The sequence below is a fragment of the Rattus rattus genome, chromosome 2 (genome assembly GCF_011064425.1).
Source record: "Rattus rattus isolate New Zealand chromosome 2, Rrattus_CSIRO_v1, whole genome shotgun sequence".
Classification (NCBI taxonomy): Eukaryota; Metazoa; Chordata; class Mammalia; order Rodentia; family Muridae; genus Rattus; species Rattus rattus.
In genome coordinates this window covers 164,451,312-164,465,159 of record NC_046155.1, presented here as the reverse complement: position 1 = coordinate 164,465,159, position 13,848 = coordinate 164,451,312, and the positions used below count along the sequence as shown (strand labels likewise).

At 50.2% G+C, this 13,848-nt stretch overlaps 1 protein-coding gene across 1 annotated transcript in view; it reads right to left on the bottom strand.

Moving 5' to 3' along the window:
- Gpi (glucose-6-phosphate isomerase) overlaps positions 1–10,729 on the bottom strand; it is a 28,563-nt gene extending 17,834 nt beyond the window's left edge. Inside the window, exons 1-6 of the mRNA XM_032893879.1 lie at positions 10,499–10,729; positions 9,661–9,751; positions 9,335–9,403; positions 7,206–7,325; positions 938–1,021; positions 709–855 (exon numbers count right to left, since the gene is read on the bottom strand). Coding sequence (XP_032749770.1) covers positions 709–855; positions 938–1,021; positions 7,206–7,325; positions 9,335–9,403; positions 9,661–9,751; positions 10,499–10,620 — 633 coding nt within the window. The 5' untranslated portion in view covers positions 10,621–10,729. The remainder of the gene's footprint in view (positions 1–708; positions 856–937; positions 1,022–7,205; positions 7,326–9,334; positions 9,404–9,660; positions 9,752–10,498) is intronic.
- Positions 10,730–13,848: the final 3,119 nt, after the last annotated feature.

Below are 13,848 nucleotides of genomic sequence, written 5' to 3'. Positions count from 1 at the left end.
ACCATCTGTAACTTGCCCTCTTCTGGTGTGTAGGTGTACACACAGATGTAGCACTAATACACATAAAATAAATCAAGAAAGAAGAAAGAAAGAAAGAGAGAGAGAGAGAGAGAGAGAGAGAGAGAGAGAGAAAGAGAGAAAGAAAGAGTGAGTGACTCAGTACTTAGGGAGGCAGAGGCAGAGGCAAGGCAGACCTCTGAGTTTCAAGACAGCCAAGGCTACACAAAGAAACTGTCACAACTAGGGGAGGGAGGTGGGGGTAAGGGGGCTGTGGTAGGGTGAGGTAGTTTCAGACACATGTTGGTGACCAGGACCTGTCTGTAATGTACTTGAGCAGCTGAGGCAGGAATATCAAAAGCGGACTCCAGTGTGAATTCAAGGCTTGCCGAATAACCGAGAGAACCTATCTCAGTATAAAGGCTGGCCGTGTGGTCCAGTGTCGAGTACTGGCCGAGCTTGTGTGTCACCCTGAGGTCACACACATGCAGGCGAAAGTGCACATAAAGTAAGTGGGTATGCCCTATGACAAGAATCCAGACTGAACAGCTTCAGGGTTTTACGAGGTAACCCTCGTTTGCTGCCAGACATGGAAACCACCTGAGGGCAGCTGTGCTAACCAGATCCACAAAGCGCCATTCACTCAGCATCCTTCCTGAGACTCCATTGCCCAGGGCAATCCACCCATCCTTCCCACCCCCACTGCCGTACCTTGGAAGCGATTATAAAGAGGGAAGACTCAGGGTTCAGGTTGGCCAATGTTTTGGCAATGTGGGTCCCATCAATGTTGGAGACAAACCAGACTCTGGGACCTCCTTTAGAGTAAGGCTTGAGAGCTTCAGTCACCATGAGGGGTCCCTGCAGGAAGAGAGGGCAAGGTTCTAGGGAGAGACTGTTCCCAATCTTCACCCCATTCCAAGGTGAGCTGGGCGCTTCTTACCAGGTCGGAGCCTCCGATGCCGATGTTGATGATGTCCGTGATAGCTTTGCCGGTGTACCCTTTCCAGTCACCACTCCGGACCCGCTGTCACAGAACCAGATGTGATTAACCCAAATGCACAGCTCAAAATGTCACCCCTCCTGTGTTGTGTCCCTTTACCTATATGACAACTGCTAGGCCCTGTCAGGAGCCTTTGGAGGTCACAGAACCAGATCCCTGTCACATTCTGTGACATATTCTCCTGGTAGTCTGCTGTACACTGCTTAAACAGACTCTAGGAGAAACAACTTTCTTTCTTTTTTTTTTCTTTTCTTTTTTTTCAGAGCTGGGGACCGAACCCAAGGCCTTGTGCTTGCTAGGCAAGCGCTCTACCACTGAGCTAAAGCCTCAACCCAAGAAACAACTTTCTTGCTCTAGACTCCCCAAGGTTTATTTCAAATGGCCTCCAAAACTCCCTGTCCCAAGGCAGGCTGGCTTCCTGTGACAGAAAGGAGGGCCCCTCCCCTGTTTATCTCATGGCATAAAAATGCTTGCACAGGGCTGGAGAGACAGCTCAGTTGTTAAGAGCAAGGGTTGCTCTTCCAGAGGGGCCCGGTTCAGTTTCCAGAACCCGTGTGGCAGCTCGCAACACCTGAAACTCTGGATCCCAGGATCTGATGATGTTTTCTGAGCTCCATCAGCACCACACACACACCTGGTGCACAGACGTGCCCACAAGCACTCACGCACACGGACAGAAGGCTGAGATGTTCTGATCTTCTCACACCCAGCCACTGTACCATAACTGCCTCTGCAGGGCTTCTGTCATTTCTGCTGGGTGTCCTAAGCACCTGCATTGGTAACATTGCTTTTGCTTGTTCAACCAACTGGCCCACTCCAGCTGCTCTGCGGGTGCTTACAGCATCCGATTCCACGACGTTCTGTTATCTGCTGTTCTTAACTTTCGCTTGCTACATACTTAATAAACCCGCTTACTCAAAGACCAAAAGCATGCGTGTTGTGAACCATTCTGTGTCTGAAAGCATTCCCGACCAGATAGATGGCCTGTTAGGTCCTCACTGCCAAAGTGGAACTCACAGTGGTCTCACAGTGACACTTGGCCAGAGACCAACTCTTTTGACGGGTCCTGATGGGAGACAAGCCGACAGCCTCTACATAGAGATCCAAATAAATGTGGGTCAAATCCTGGGCCTTGCACACACTTGGCAAGTACTCTACCACTGAGCTTAATCCACAGCCCATAGGGTCCGAGACACAATCTTATGTATATAGTCCAGGCTGACCACGTACTGGCAATCCCCTGCTTCAGCCTCCTCATTACTGAGATCATAACGTATGTTAGTAGGTGCAGCTGCTTCCAAACGATTCTTGCCTTCCTGACACGCATCCCCGTGTAGCACACTCCCACTGTGCTTAATAGTGCTGGCTTGTGTCCCTACAACGGTGCTGTAATGATGACCTAACGTGAACGGGAAGCTTGGTCACACAACCTCTGCTTTGCTCTACGACCCCTCCCCTGATCGATGTACTTTTATTGTTGTTCATGACTGTTTGGCCTGCATGGATGCACATCTGTGTACCACATGTGTACTATGCCCGTGGAGGCCAGAAGAGGCCATCAGGTGCCCCAGAACTGTAGTCACAGAGGGTTGTGAGTTGCCATGTGGGTGCTGGGAACTGAATCCAGGTTCTCAGCAAGAGCAGCTAGCGCTCTTAACCACCGAAGCAGCATCTCTCCAGCCCTCTGATCTCTCTCTTCAAGCAAGTCCAGCTACCATGCTGTCAGGACACTCAGCCCACGTGGAAATGAACTGAGGATTCCTTCCAACAGGCAGCGTCAACTTGCCATTCAGAGAGAATCTTCCAGAATTGATACCTTCAGAGAACCGCAACAGGGGCCAACACTCTGACTACACTGTTAAGCACAGAGCCCCCTGGACAAAAACAAGAACAACACAGGTAGAACTGCTCCCCGGCTTCTGACCCAGACATGCCATGTGAAACAGCTGTTGCTGCGAGCTGAGTTCTGGTGCGATTCCTACGATGATGGAGAACGGTGCAAGTCTCAGGACAGGGTCCTAGTGAAAAACCTCAACAAGGAGCTGGAGAGGGGGGCTCAGCAGTTGAGAGCACCTGGCTGCTCTTGCAGAGGACCCTGGTCCAACTGCCGGCATCCACATGGCAGCTCACCACCATCCGTAGCTCCAGCCCCAGGGAATTTACACACTCTACTCGCCTCAGGGGGCACTGTATGTTAACACATAAATAAGATAAACAAACTGTGTCCGCGGTAGCTTACGCCACATGGGAGGCTGGACTGTCATGAGGCTAGGACCACTGTGCCTCTAAACAAACTGACAGAAGCTTTCTTTTTCTTTTTTTTTTTTTTTTTCGGAGCTGGGGACTGAACCCAGGGCCTTGCGCTTCCTAGGCAAGCGCTCTACCACTGAGCTAAATCCCCAACCCCCTGACAGGAGCTTTAAGAGTAAGTGAAATCCTAAAACCGATTAGACACCCCTGAGGAGGCTGCCGGCATGGGTTTAAAGAAAAGGTGGGAATACTCTGGGGACCTTTAACTACGGGGATGCCTGAGCCTTTATTTTTAAGATTTATTTATTTACTGCATATGAGCACCACACTGTAGCTGTCGTCAGACACACCAGAAGAGGGCATCGGATCCCATTACAGATGGTTGTGAGTCACCATGTGGGTGCTGGGAATTGAACTCAGGACCTGTGGAAGAGCAGTCAGTGCTCTTAACCTCTGAGCTGTCTCTCCAACCCCCTTGTCCGGCCTTGATAGGAGGGTATGTTCCCAGTCATAGTATAGCCTGCTGTTCTATGTTTGGCTGATGTCCCTGGGAGGCTGCTCTTTTCTGAGGGGAGGCAGAGGAGGAAAGGTGGGTCTGGGGGAGAGGGGAAGTGTCCAGAATAGACTAGGGGAGAGGAGAGCGGGGAAGTTCAGACAGAATGTAATATATGAGAAGAATAAAAAAAAAGGAAAGGCAGGAAATATTGCTGCAAATTGTAGGGCATTTCGTAGGCCAGGTTTAAAGTGTACACCTGTAATCCCAGCACTCAGGAGGCAGAGACGGTCAGATCTCTGTGAGTTCCAGGCCAGCTTGGTCTACAAAGTGGGTTCCAGGATAGCCAGGGCTACAGAGAGAAACCCTGTCTCAAAAAAAACAAGAAAAAAAAATATTCGAAGCCAAAATCTTCAGAGAGGTAAGGTAGATATACACAAATGTTCAGTCAAACACAAGGAGGTTCCCAAGTGGCATCATGGTCCCATCTCAGTGGGCTCAGAAGCAAAAACACAAAGGAGTTTATCTTGGACCAGTGACATGAACGGTGTTGAGTGCTTGCCACCAACCAAGCCTGACCTCCTGAGTTCAATCCCTGGGAATCACATGGTGCATGAGAATGGATTCCCACGAGCTGTACTCTGACCTTCACATGCACTGTGGCACATGTATGCGGAGTACAAATAAATACATGTGAGAATATCAGGTTTATAGATACACACACGCACACACGCACGCACGCACGCACGCGCGCGCGCGCGCACACACCCCGCTCTCATAGTGAAGGAATCCGTGCATGCAGCTACTGTCTGACAGCCCCACGTAAGCTTCTTATGGAGTCTTTTAAGACGCATTAAGCTTTTATAAGAACCAGTGTCTGAAACTGTATCTTCTTGAACCGAATGAAGCTAAGCAAAGCAGACACACTAGATAGAGACCTTTAGACATCCATATTTCCACAGATAGTAGGAGGCTGAGAAAACCAGGCAGTTGTAGGCACAGGCTATATTTTACCAGGAAAAAAATGAGTTTCAGGAAGCCAAGGGCGTTAAAGACTCATTCCCAAGCCGTGAGAATGAACTGACTGAATGGACTGTCAAGCCATGTCCTGTTTGCTGAATTACAGAACTGCATGAACCAGCTAGGCATGGTGTTACCTGCCGCCTACATTTCTGGCACTCAGGAAGGAGATGAGGGCAGGGTGGCCAGGTGTCTCTATACCTCATCTTCAAATGTGAGATGGTACTTCAGAGGTGCGTGAAAGGAAACACGTTGTGTATCCACGCATCTGGCTTAGTTGACCCTATGTCTCTGTCTGCTACTGTAATGGGTTATATAAGGAAGGTCTCCAGAGAAAGTGAGTGGAACTTTGTCTGCTTTTTTTAAAAAATATTTATTATATATATGAGTACACTGTTGCTGTCTTCAGACACACCAGAAGAGGGCATCAGATTTCATTACAGATGGTTGTGAGCCACCTTGTGGTTGCTGGGAATTGAACTCAGGACCTCTGGAAGAGCAGTCAGTGGAAGAGCTGAGCCATCTCTCCAGCCCCTTTGTCTGCTTTTTTGAGTCAGGTTCTAACCCTAACCTCAGGATGGCCTTGAACCCAGGACAACCCTTCTGCTTCAGCCTCCCAAGTGCTAACATTATAGATGCAAGCCACCACTCAGATTTTTTTTAATATTATTCTTTTTTTAAAAAGATTTATTTATTTTATGTATGTGAGTACACTGTCGCTGTCTTCAGACACACCAGAAGAGGGCATCAGATCTCATTACAGATGGTTGTGAGCCACCATGTGGTTGCTGGGAATTGAACTCAGGACCTCTGGGAGAATAGTCAGTGCTCCAGCCCCATCATGTGACATTTTGATATATGGATTTAAGTAAGAATCAGGTCAGAGTAACTGGGATATCCATTGTTTCAAACAGTTATCACTTCTCGAGTGCTAGCCTGTCACATGCCAGGCTCGCTGGCCCTGACCTCTGACCCTCCTGCCTCAGCTTTCCCACCGCTGGGATCAGCAGCACTCTGCCTGACTGTACTGTTTACTTTTGAGAGGACCGGTCACAGGAAGCAGATTCCTCACTGGGATCTCCTGCTTTGTGTGCCTTTTCTCTGGGCTTTTTGCTTTGAGACAGGGTCTCCCACACAGCCCAGGCTGGCCCAGGACTGGTAAGTCTTCCTACTCCAGGTCCCCTGTGCTAGGATTACAGGCATGATCCACCACACCCAAGCTGTGCATTTTGAACTAAAAATATCTGGTCAGTCTAGAGTCAGCAATCCAAGAGCCAGGTTTAAGGCATTGTCATCCTGCAACAGCACGGGAGGGGACTAACCAGCGTGCCTGGGCTCACACGGCTCGATCAGAGCCTCCTACTCTGCCACACAGAGCCAGGAATGCCCTTCACACTCAAAACATCAGGGACATTCTGAAACCCAGAGTCCCACCGGGGGTTTCTGGCTTTCCTCTTCCCAGGAAGCCCTATAGGCAGGCATCATCAGGCCTTTAAGATAAAGGTCTTAATTTCAGGTCTGAAAATGGCTCTTGGCCAAGGCAAGTCGACTTTGACCAGCCACACGTGGGAGCTTTCAGGCACAAGTCCAGAATGCTTACAGCCGACCAGATGATCACTCTCTGAGCATGCCTAGCCCATACAGACACACACATACACGCCCACACCACACACACACTCCCACAGTGCCCACGAATCACCCCTGTACTCCAGACTTGATAAGATCTGCTAGCCGACCCTTGCAGGGTTACCCCAGGAGTACACACTGAGGACGCAAAGGTTTATGAAGGTTAAGTTAGCTGGTCTCTAAGGCAACCCATCCTGCCTCCCACCCCCAACCCCATATACATAGATCGTGTGGGAAGCCGGCAGGGCACGATATAATGGTCTTTAATCCCAGAATTAGGAAGGCAGAGGCAGGCAGATCTCTGTGAGTCCGAGGTCGGTCTGGTCTAGGCTAGTCAGGGTTACACAGTGAGACCCTGCTAGGACGGACTGACAGAAGGGAGGGTGGAAAACAAGGGGGTCTGAGTGTGGTGTGGTTATGTGCTTTGGTATGGACCTGGGACAAGCTTTACACTTTATACTGCACATAAGCCGTGGGGAGGGAAGTGTAGCTCAGCTGGTAGCTTGCTTTCCTACTGCATAAAGCCTCAAGTTTGACAACCCCCACCCACCGCTCGCTCCCAGCACCACGTGACAGCCCATGGTGGTGCACACCTATAGTCCAGACCTGGGGGATGAAGAGAGTGTGCTCATTCTGAGAAGAGCTGAGGGGAATTCAGTCCTCAGCAGAGAGATGGCAGGGTCAGCTACCACACAGGTCACCCCTGCCTGAGGCCGCTACACGTCCTAAGTCCTGCCTCTAGGGAGAGCAGCAGGGTCAGACTCCGGAACACACACACACCACGTGGGCAACGGCCCGTCGAGGCTAGCATTAGCTCACCTGGCAGAAAGACTTCATCTTGTCCAGCACCTTGTTGACCTCTGGCATCACGTCTTTGCCGTCCATCATGATGGATCTGTTGGACCGGTTCCGAAGGGCCACGTGCAGCACCGCCCGGTCCTAGAAAAGGTCAGAGAATGAGGAGCAGCACCGACCCTAGAGCTCGAGTGGTCCCAGATGGGGTAAATACAGCGTAAATCGGCCCTCTGCACAGGACAAGCTGGTCTAGGCATCCACTAACATCGCTGTCAGATGTACAGAGGGCCCGGGAGGGAAAGCCATTCTGTGACCCCTGTATGAAGTAGATACAGCAGGACCTGAACTAAAGACAACCTCTAAGGGCCTGAGGGACCCCAGGGCACGAAAGGCCTGACTGAAGAGAATGATGTACCGTGCTGGTGCCGCCAACACAGACCAGAGATGGGCAATAATCTCTGTCAGCCAACTCGGCCCTCCTGAGGAGAGCTTCTTGTTTCTGGCACCTTCTAAAAATGTCCCAAGGCCTCAGGATGTGAAGCAAGACAAGCAGCAGAAAGCTTCCCTCACCAAACAGCCTCACAACTGCCACAAACTAAACCGGAACAGACGTCTGCTGCGACAGGTGCCAAGCAGCTTACCTGGCCACGATGGCAAAAGGGCCCAGGCAGCTAAAGACAATAGCAGCCTTGGAAGGAAGCAGGTATAAAGGTCCCAGATGGTCAGGACACCGACTTCAATCCCCGTGTGTGGGACGGTCTGAGGCCACCCCACCTACCCTATATCTCCTTCCCATGTTCCTTAAGCAAATGCACAACACCCTTCCCCCTCAGAGGAAGCCCTCTTTCACTGTGGCCTCCCTTATATCACACAAGCCCAGCTGTGCAAGATCAGCTGCTTCTAACTGCACCTCTGACCTCTAAGCCTTAGACTCCTCACGTGTAAAAGAAAACCCAGGGTGAAGAGATGGCTCGGCGGGTAAGAGCACGCACTTGCCAGGTGGCGGCGCACGCCTCTAGTCCCAGCACTCAGGAAGCAGAGGCAGGAAGATCTCTCTGAGTTCGAGGCCAGCCTGGTCTACAGAGTGAATTCCAGGACAGTCAGGGCTACACAGAGAAACTGTGTCAAAAACCAACCAAACAAACAAACAAAAAAGAGCACATACAACCCTTCCAAAAGGCAGAGTTGGAGTCCCAGTGCATACACACACTGGGTGGCTCCCAACCATCTCTAACTCCAGTTCTGGGAGAACCTGACAGCTCTGTAGGCACCTGTACTCATGTACACACACCGACACACTCATAACTAAAAGAAAAAAAGTGGGCTGCAGAGACGGCTCAGCTGTTAAGAGCACTGCTCTTCCAGAGGTCCTGAGTTCAATTCCCAGCAACCACATGGTGGCTCACAACCATCTGTAATGGGATCTGATGCCCTCTTCTGGTGTGTCTGAAGACAGCTACAGTGTACTCATATATAATAAGTAAATAAACCTTTAAAAAAAGTAGACACTGATTTTTGTTTGTTTTCTTTTGGGGGGAGGTGCAAGGGCAGAGGGCGGATATGAAGGGACAGGGAAATTAGTAGGATTAGGATGCATGATGTGAATCAAAAAAAATAAAAAAAAAAACAGAAAACCAAAGTGGGGTGGAATTTAGATCATTCAATGAAATAATAACTTCTAGAAAAAAAATCAACACGGAGAATTCTCAGTGTAGAATGTTTACTATGCCTGCAGGCTTCCACACCAAGTCAGGGCCAGGATTTTCCAACCCTCGCCTCTTATTTACTGCCAAGGAAACCAAGGGCTCTGGTGACAGGATTCTCGTCAATGATACAAGCAGCAAGGATCCACCAGAGTATCGAGGCTGAAGTCTTCCAAGAAGATGTCTCAGCCTTAAGCAAATCCCTCCCTTCAGGCTGGGTGCCCCTCCCTGGACACCAGGAACTGTGCCAATTCGCTCGCCAAGTCCAGGCTGCCAGTCTCGGAGAAGCCACGCCCCAAACCTCTGCAAACCCCCCCCCCACGGTAAAGCCTTGAGCACCTCCAGGAGGCAAAAGCATTGCTTAAGAGTAAGGGTGAGGACACGGGGTGATGCTGATAACGGTCTCATGCGCAAAGGGAAGGAAGAGGCCTCGGGTGGGGACCTGCTCACCTCGGTGGAGTTGATCTTCAAACCACTGAACATGTTGTCCCGCGCGGCCTCCACGCCTCTGGACTTGGCCTAGGAAGAGAAGCCATTGAGGCCTTGTATCCCAACCTCACTGGCTATCATCGCAAGTCCAACCCCACCCGCCACGGCCAGTGAGGATGACAGATTTTACAGCCAGATTCCTTTTCCACCGCCTTCGAAGAGTCTGCTCAAACAGTGGGGCCTGGAGATCCCTAGGCTACCTCTCCCCGCCTAGACCTAGAACCCAAAACAAACCCCAGGCCCTCACACCCAAACCAGACATCACAGTTCCCCAATCAGAAGATTACCAGGTCCACCAGCATGTGCAACACCTCCTTGTTCACAAGGTTCTTGGAGTAATCCAACAGAATATGCCCATGGTTGGTGTTGAGGTTCAAGCTGCAGGAAGATGCAAAAGCTGCTGGTCACACCCCAGCGACAGTGCCTGGCTGGCCACAAAGGCTGACCAGTATAGTGTAGGAAGCCATGCAACAGATGTAGACAGATCCTGAGGCAGGAGCATGGTTTAGATGGAGGAGGGTGCAGCTGCCCTGCAGAACCGCAGAGCTTCCCCCTTCAAGCTCCTTGTCTCAAACTTACTAGAGAACACCCGTGGAGAGGTATCAGGGACTTCGAGTGAGGAACCACAGGTGGTCATCCCGTGTCCCTCTCCTCCCGGCATCAGTGGCAAGGCACGCAGGGATGCATCATGTTTAAGATTTCTTCCGCCCTCCCTTCTATTTCCCAGTTGTTCACAGGTCTCTCTGGCCTCTGCATCGTGCCTCCTCCGCTCTATTTTTACACCGTGGCTCCCAGGAAATCTCAGCTACCCACCCTGCCCGACCAAAGCCCCCTAGGAACAGGTGGGAGGAGACAGCTCTCTCGTGCCTATCGCGCCAGCAACGGCTCCTCCTCCTCACGGGTGGTTAGAAATCCCTATTCAAATGGCTGAGACAGAGAGGCGGGGGCGAGGGGGTCCCCAAGGAGGAGCCGATTCCTTCTAATGACTAAGCAGCCTCGGCCCTCTGGCTAGCACGCGGGTCCCAAGTACCCATTCCAAGGAGGCATCAAGGACAAAGTGCGGCCCCAGTCTGGGCCCTGCGGGGCGGCTGGGGGTCCCCGGGAGCCCAGGCTCCGTGCGTGCACCTGAAGTGGTTGAAGCGCTCCGGATCTGACTCAAAAAGTTCGCGCAGCTTGAGGTTGGCAGAGTTCTCCCGGTGCCACTCCAGCAGCTTCTGGAACTCCGGGTTCCGGGTGAGCGCAGCCATGGCGGGACCCGAGAAGTACACGGAGCAGGACGTGCACGGAAGAGGAAGGAAAGAGGAGCGGCAGCGCGCAGCAAGTCAGTACCAGTGCGCGCAGCCAGCTTTATGGCGCAGACGTCGGCCCCGCCCCTCCGAGTCCCTCCTCCGGCCCGCCTCGACCCCGCCCCGGCCCGCCTCTGTCCTCTGCGCCCGCTAGACGACCTTGCCGGCAGCTGCAGATCTGGGGGCCTCTGCTGGCCTCTCTGTAACAGAAGCGTAGCCACTAGCGAACGTCCCTTGGCTGGCTTCTGCGCGGAAGTGACTTGAAGGGCAGAGGCGGAGTTTCTCTTGCCGGGTCTGCTTGCTTCTTTCATTCATTCTTGTATTCAATTCAGCAGAACTCTATGGAACGCCTTCCTGGTTAGAGGAAGTGTTCCTGGTTAAGGCAAGTGTTGTGAGTACGTGAGCCAAATAAGTAAAGAAAATTTATGGGATTTCAGATCTGGCAAGTGCTTCTAAGAAGAGGCAAACTGGATGAGGCATGAGAGATGAATCTGTGGTTAAGAAAACATAGTTCTCTTGCAGAGGACCTGAATTGAGTCTCCAGCACTCATAACTGTCTGTAACTCCCGCTGCAGGTACTTTGAATACCAACGGCACTTGCATTCTCATGCACATACCCACCCTACACATATAATTAATACTAAGATTATATATCCACCTCACACACAAAACTAATAATAAAATTGTATGTCCACTCCACACATAATAATAAAAATGAACATAATTAATAAAATGTCCACCACACACATAATAATAAAAATGAAAGTATATGTATATATTTTTTTAAAAAGATTTCTTTATTTATTATACATGAGTATACTGTAGCTGTCTTCAGACACACCAGAAGAGGGCATCGAATCTCATTACAGATGGTTGTGAGCCACCATGTGGTTGCTGGGATTTGAACTCAGGACGTCTGGGAGAGCACTCAGTGCTCTTAACCACTGAGCCATCTTACCAGCCCATATGTACAAATTTTTAAAATATATACATATTTTAAAATATATACATATCAGAAATATATACATTTTGGAAATAAGCATTTCCTTTAAGCAGATGGTTAAGAAAATAATCGGCTTTTATTACATTTGAGTAAAAGCATGAAGGGGCAAAAATGAGCCAGTTTGCTACCTGGAAGGAAAGTGGTCTATCAAAGGGAAGAGACACCATAAAATCTGAGACAAGAGCACTCAGAGGTGTCCCACAAATGGAAGGTACATGTGGCTGGAGTGGAGCCGATGAGGGGAAGAAATCGTAGAGGTGACATCGGAGAAAAGGAAATCCACCCAGTGGCTTGCAAATCATTGTGAAGATCTCGATTTTTGCTTAGAGATGAGGAGCCACTGAAAGAGTCTACACGGACAAAGCAGGGACTTTGTCTGACACACTGTATAAAGGGTCAGAGTAAAGCAGGAGCTCAGTGAAGTGAAGCAGGTCCTAAAGGAGGCAGCTTCAGTCAAGGCAGGAGGATATGGACACAGAGGACGGAAGGAGTGAGGGATCCATGACTGCCTGGAGTGAAAGGTCAAGATATCCAGTCTAGGCTTCAACTTCCTAGAAAAAAAAAAATGGAGTTCTCATCCACAAGTCCAAGGAACAAGGAAGAAGACGTCTAATGAGGAAGACTAGGTGAAGTGAAGTGTTTGTGGGGCCTGGGGGAAATGTGTGTAATTTTTAATACTTGCTAAGCTTCCAAAACAGTGCTGGACATCTAGCACCAGGGTGGCAGGCACTGGGGTGGCACTATAATCCCATCATGTGGGGAGGAAAGGCAGGAAGATCGAGAGTTCAAGGCCAGTATCAGCAACATAAGAGTCTGAAGCCATCATGGCTGAAAAACAAAACCCGGGAGCTGAGAAGAGTTTTTAAAGCACTTGCCGCAGAAGCATGAGGACATGTTTGCTCTCCAGAGCCCTTGTAAAAACCTGCACATGTGGCCTCTTGCAATCTCAGTGCTAGAGAGGCAGAAACAGCAGGATCCTAATGTTCAGTGACCAGTCTGGCCTCAGCCGTGAGCTCTAGGTCTCACCAACAGACCCTGACTCAAAAATGAAGCTGAAAAATTAATAAAATATATTATTACGGGGGGGGGTGCTGGCGAAAAAAAGCAGGGCAGTGGTGGCGCGCACCTCTAATCCAAGCACTCAGGAGGCAGGGGCAGGCAGATCTCTAAGTTCAGGGCCAACCTGGTCTACAGAGTGAGTTTCAGGACAGCCAGGAATGTATAGAGAGACCCTATCCCAAAAAAGAGGGGGAGGGAGAAGTGGGACTGACAAAAATAGCTCATGGGTCAAAGGTATTTGGGATCAAGGCTGATAACCGAAATCCAATCCCTGAAATCCACAAAATAGAAGAATGAGCTCCCACAAATTGTTCTTTGAGCACAGGCATGCTGTGGCACACCCCTTCAAATGAGTAAGTCTAATTAAATATAAAACGGTGGACAGCATTCCTAAGGAACAGTGCTCAAGTTGTCCTCTGGCCTCTATGTGAATTGTGCATGCGCGCGCGCACACACCACTCCCACCCTGAACCTCAACTAGCAAGAAAGTCACTCTTAGTTGCTGCTGTCCCAGGGGTCCTCAGACTGGCCCAGCAGTGTCCACAGACTCCGTTCTGGTAGGGGTTGTGAAGCTTTCCTTCTGTCCTCTCTCCCTGTTCCCACGAACTGTCAGAGATCAATGTTCTCAGGACTGACGGACTTTCGGGTTGAGCCATCTTCTCTGCCCTGAGCTTCAGTTTTAAGGGAAACAAGAGAATGACCCCTACAGGTAGGGTTCCCCCTGGATTTTTATGCTGTTCTGAGCTCTTGTTTACTACTTTTTAAAAGCTAAAGTCCAACTGAGGAGTCAGTCCCTAGCCTTTAACCCCAGCACTGGGTAGGCAGATACAGGCATATCTCTGAGTTCGAGGACAGTCTGGTCTATAGAGGATTCCAGGACAGCCAGGGCTACAGAGAAATCCCACCATAAAAAAACAAAAAAAGATGTAGCCAAGGCTTCTAGAGTGCTGGAGCTGTTGTCGGTCTGCACGACCACACGTGGGTACACCCATAAGTTCCCCCAAAGATCTTAGGGGTGTTTCACCTACTTACTCCTGATAGGAACTGAACGTTGGTGCAGCCTTAAATTCCAGCACTCTGGTCTACATTGCCAATTCCAGGACAGCCAGGGCTACATAACAAGGACC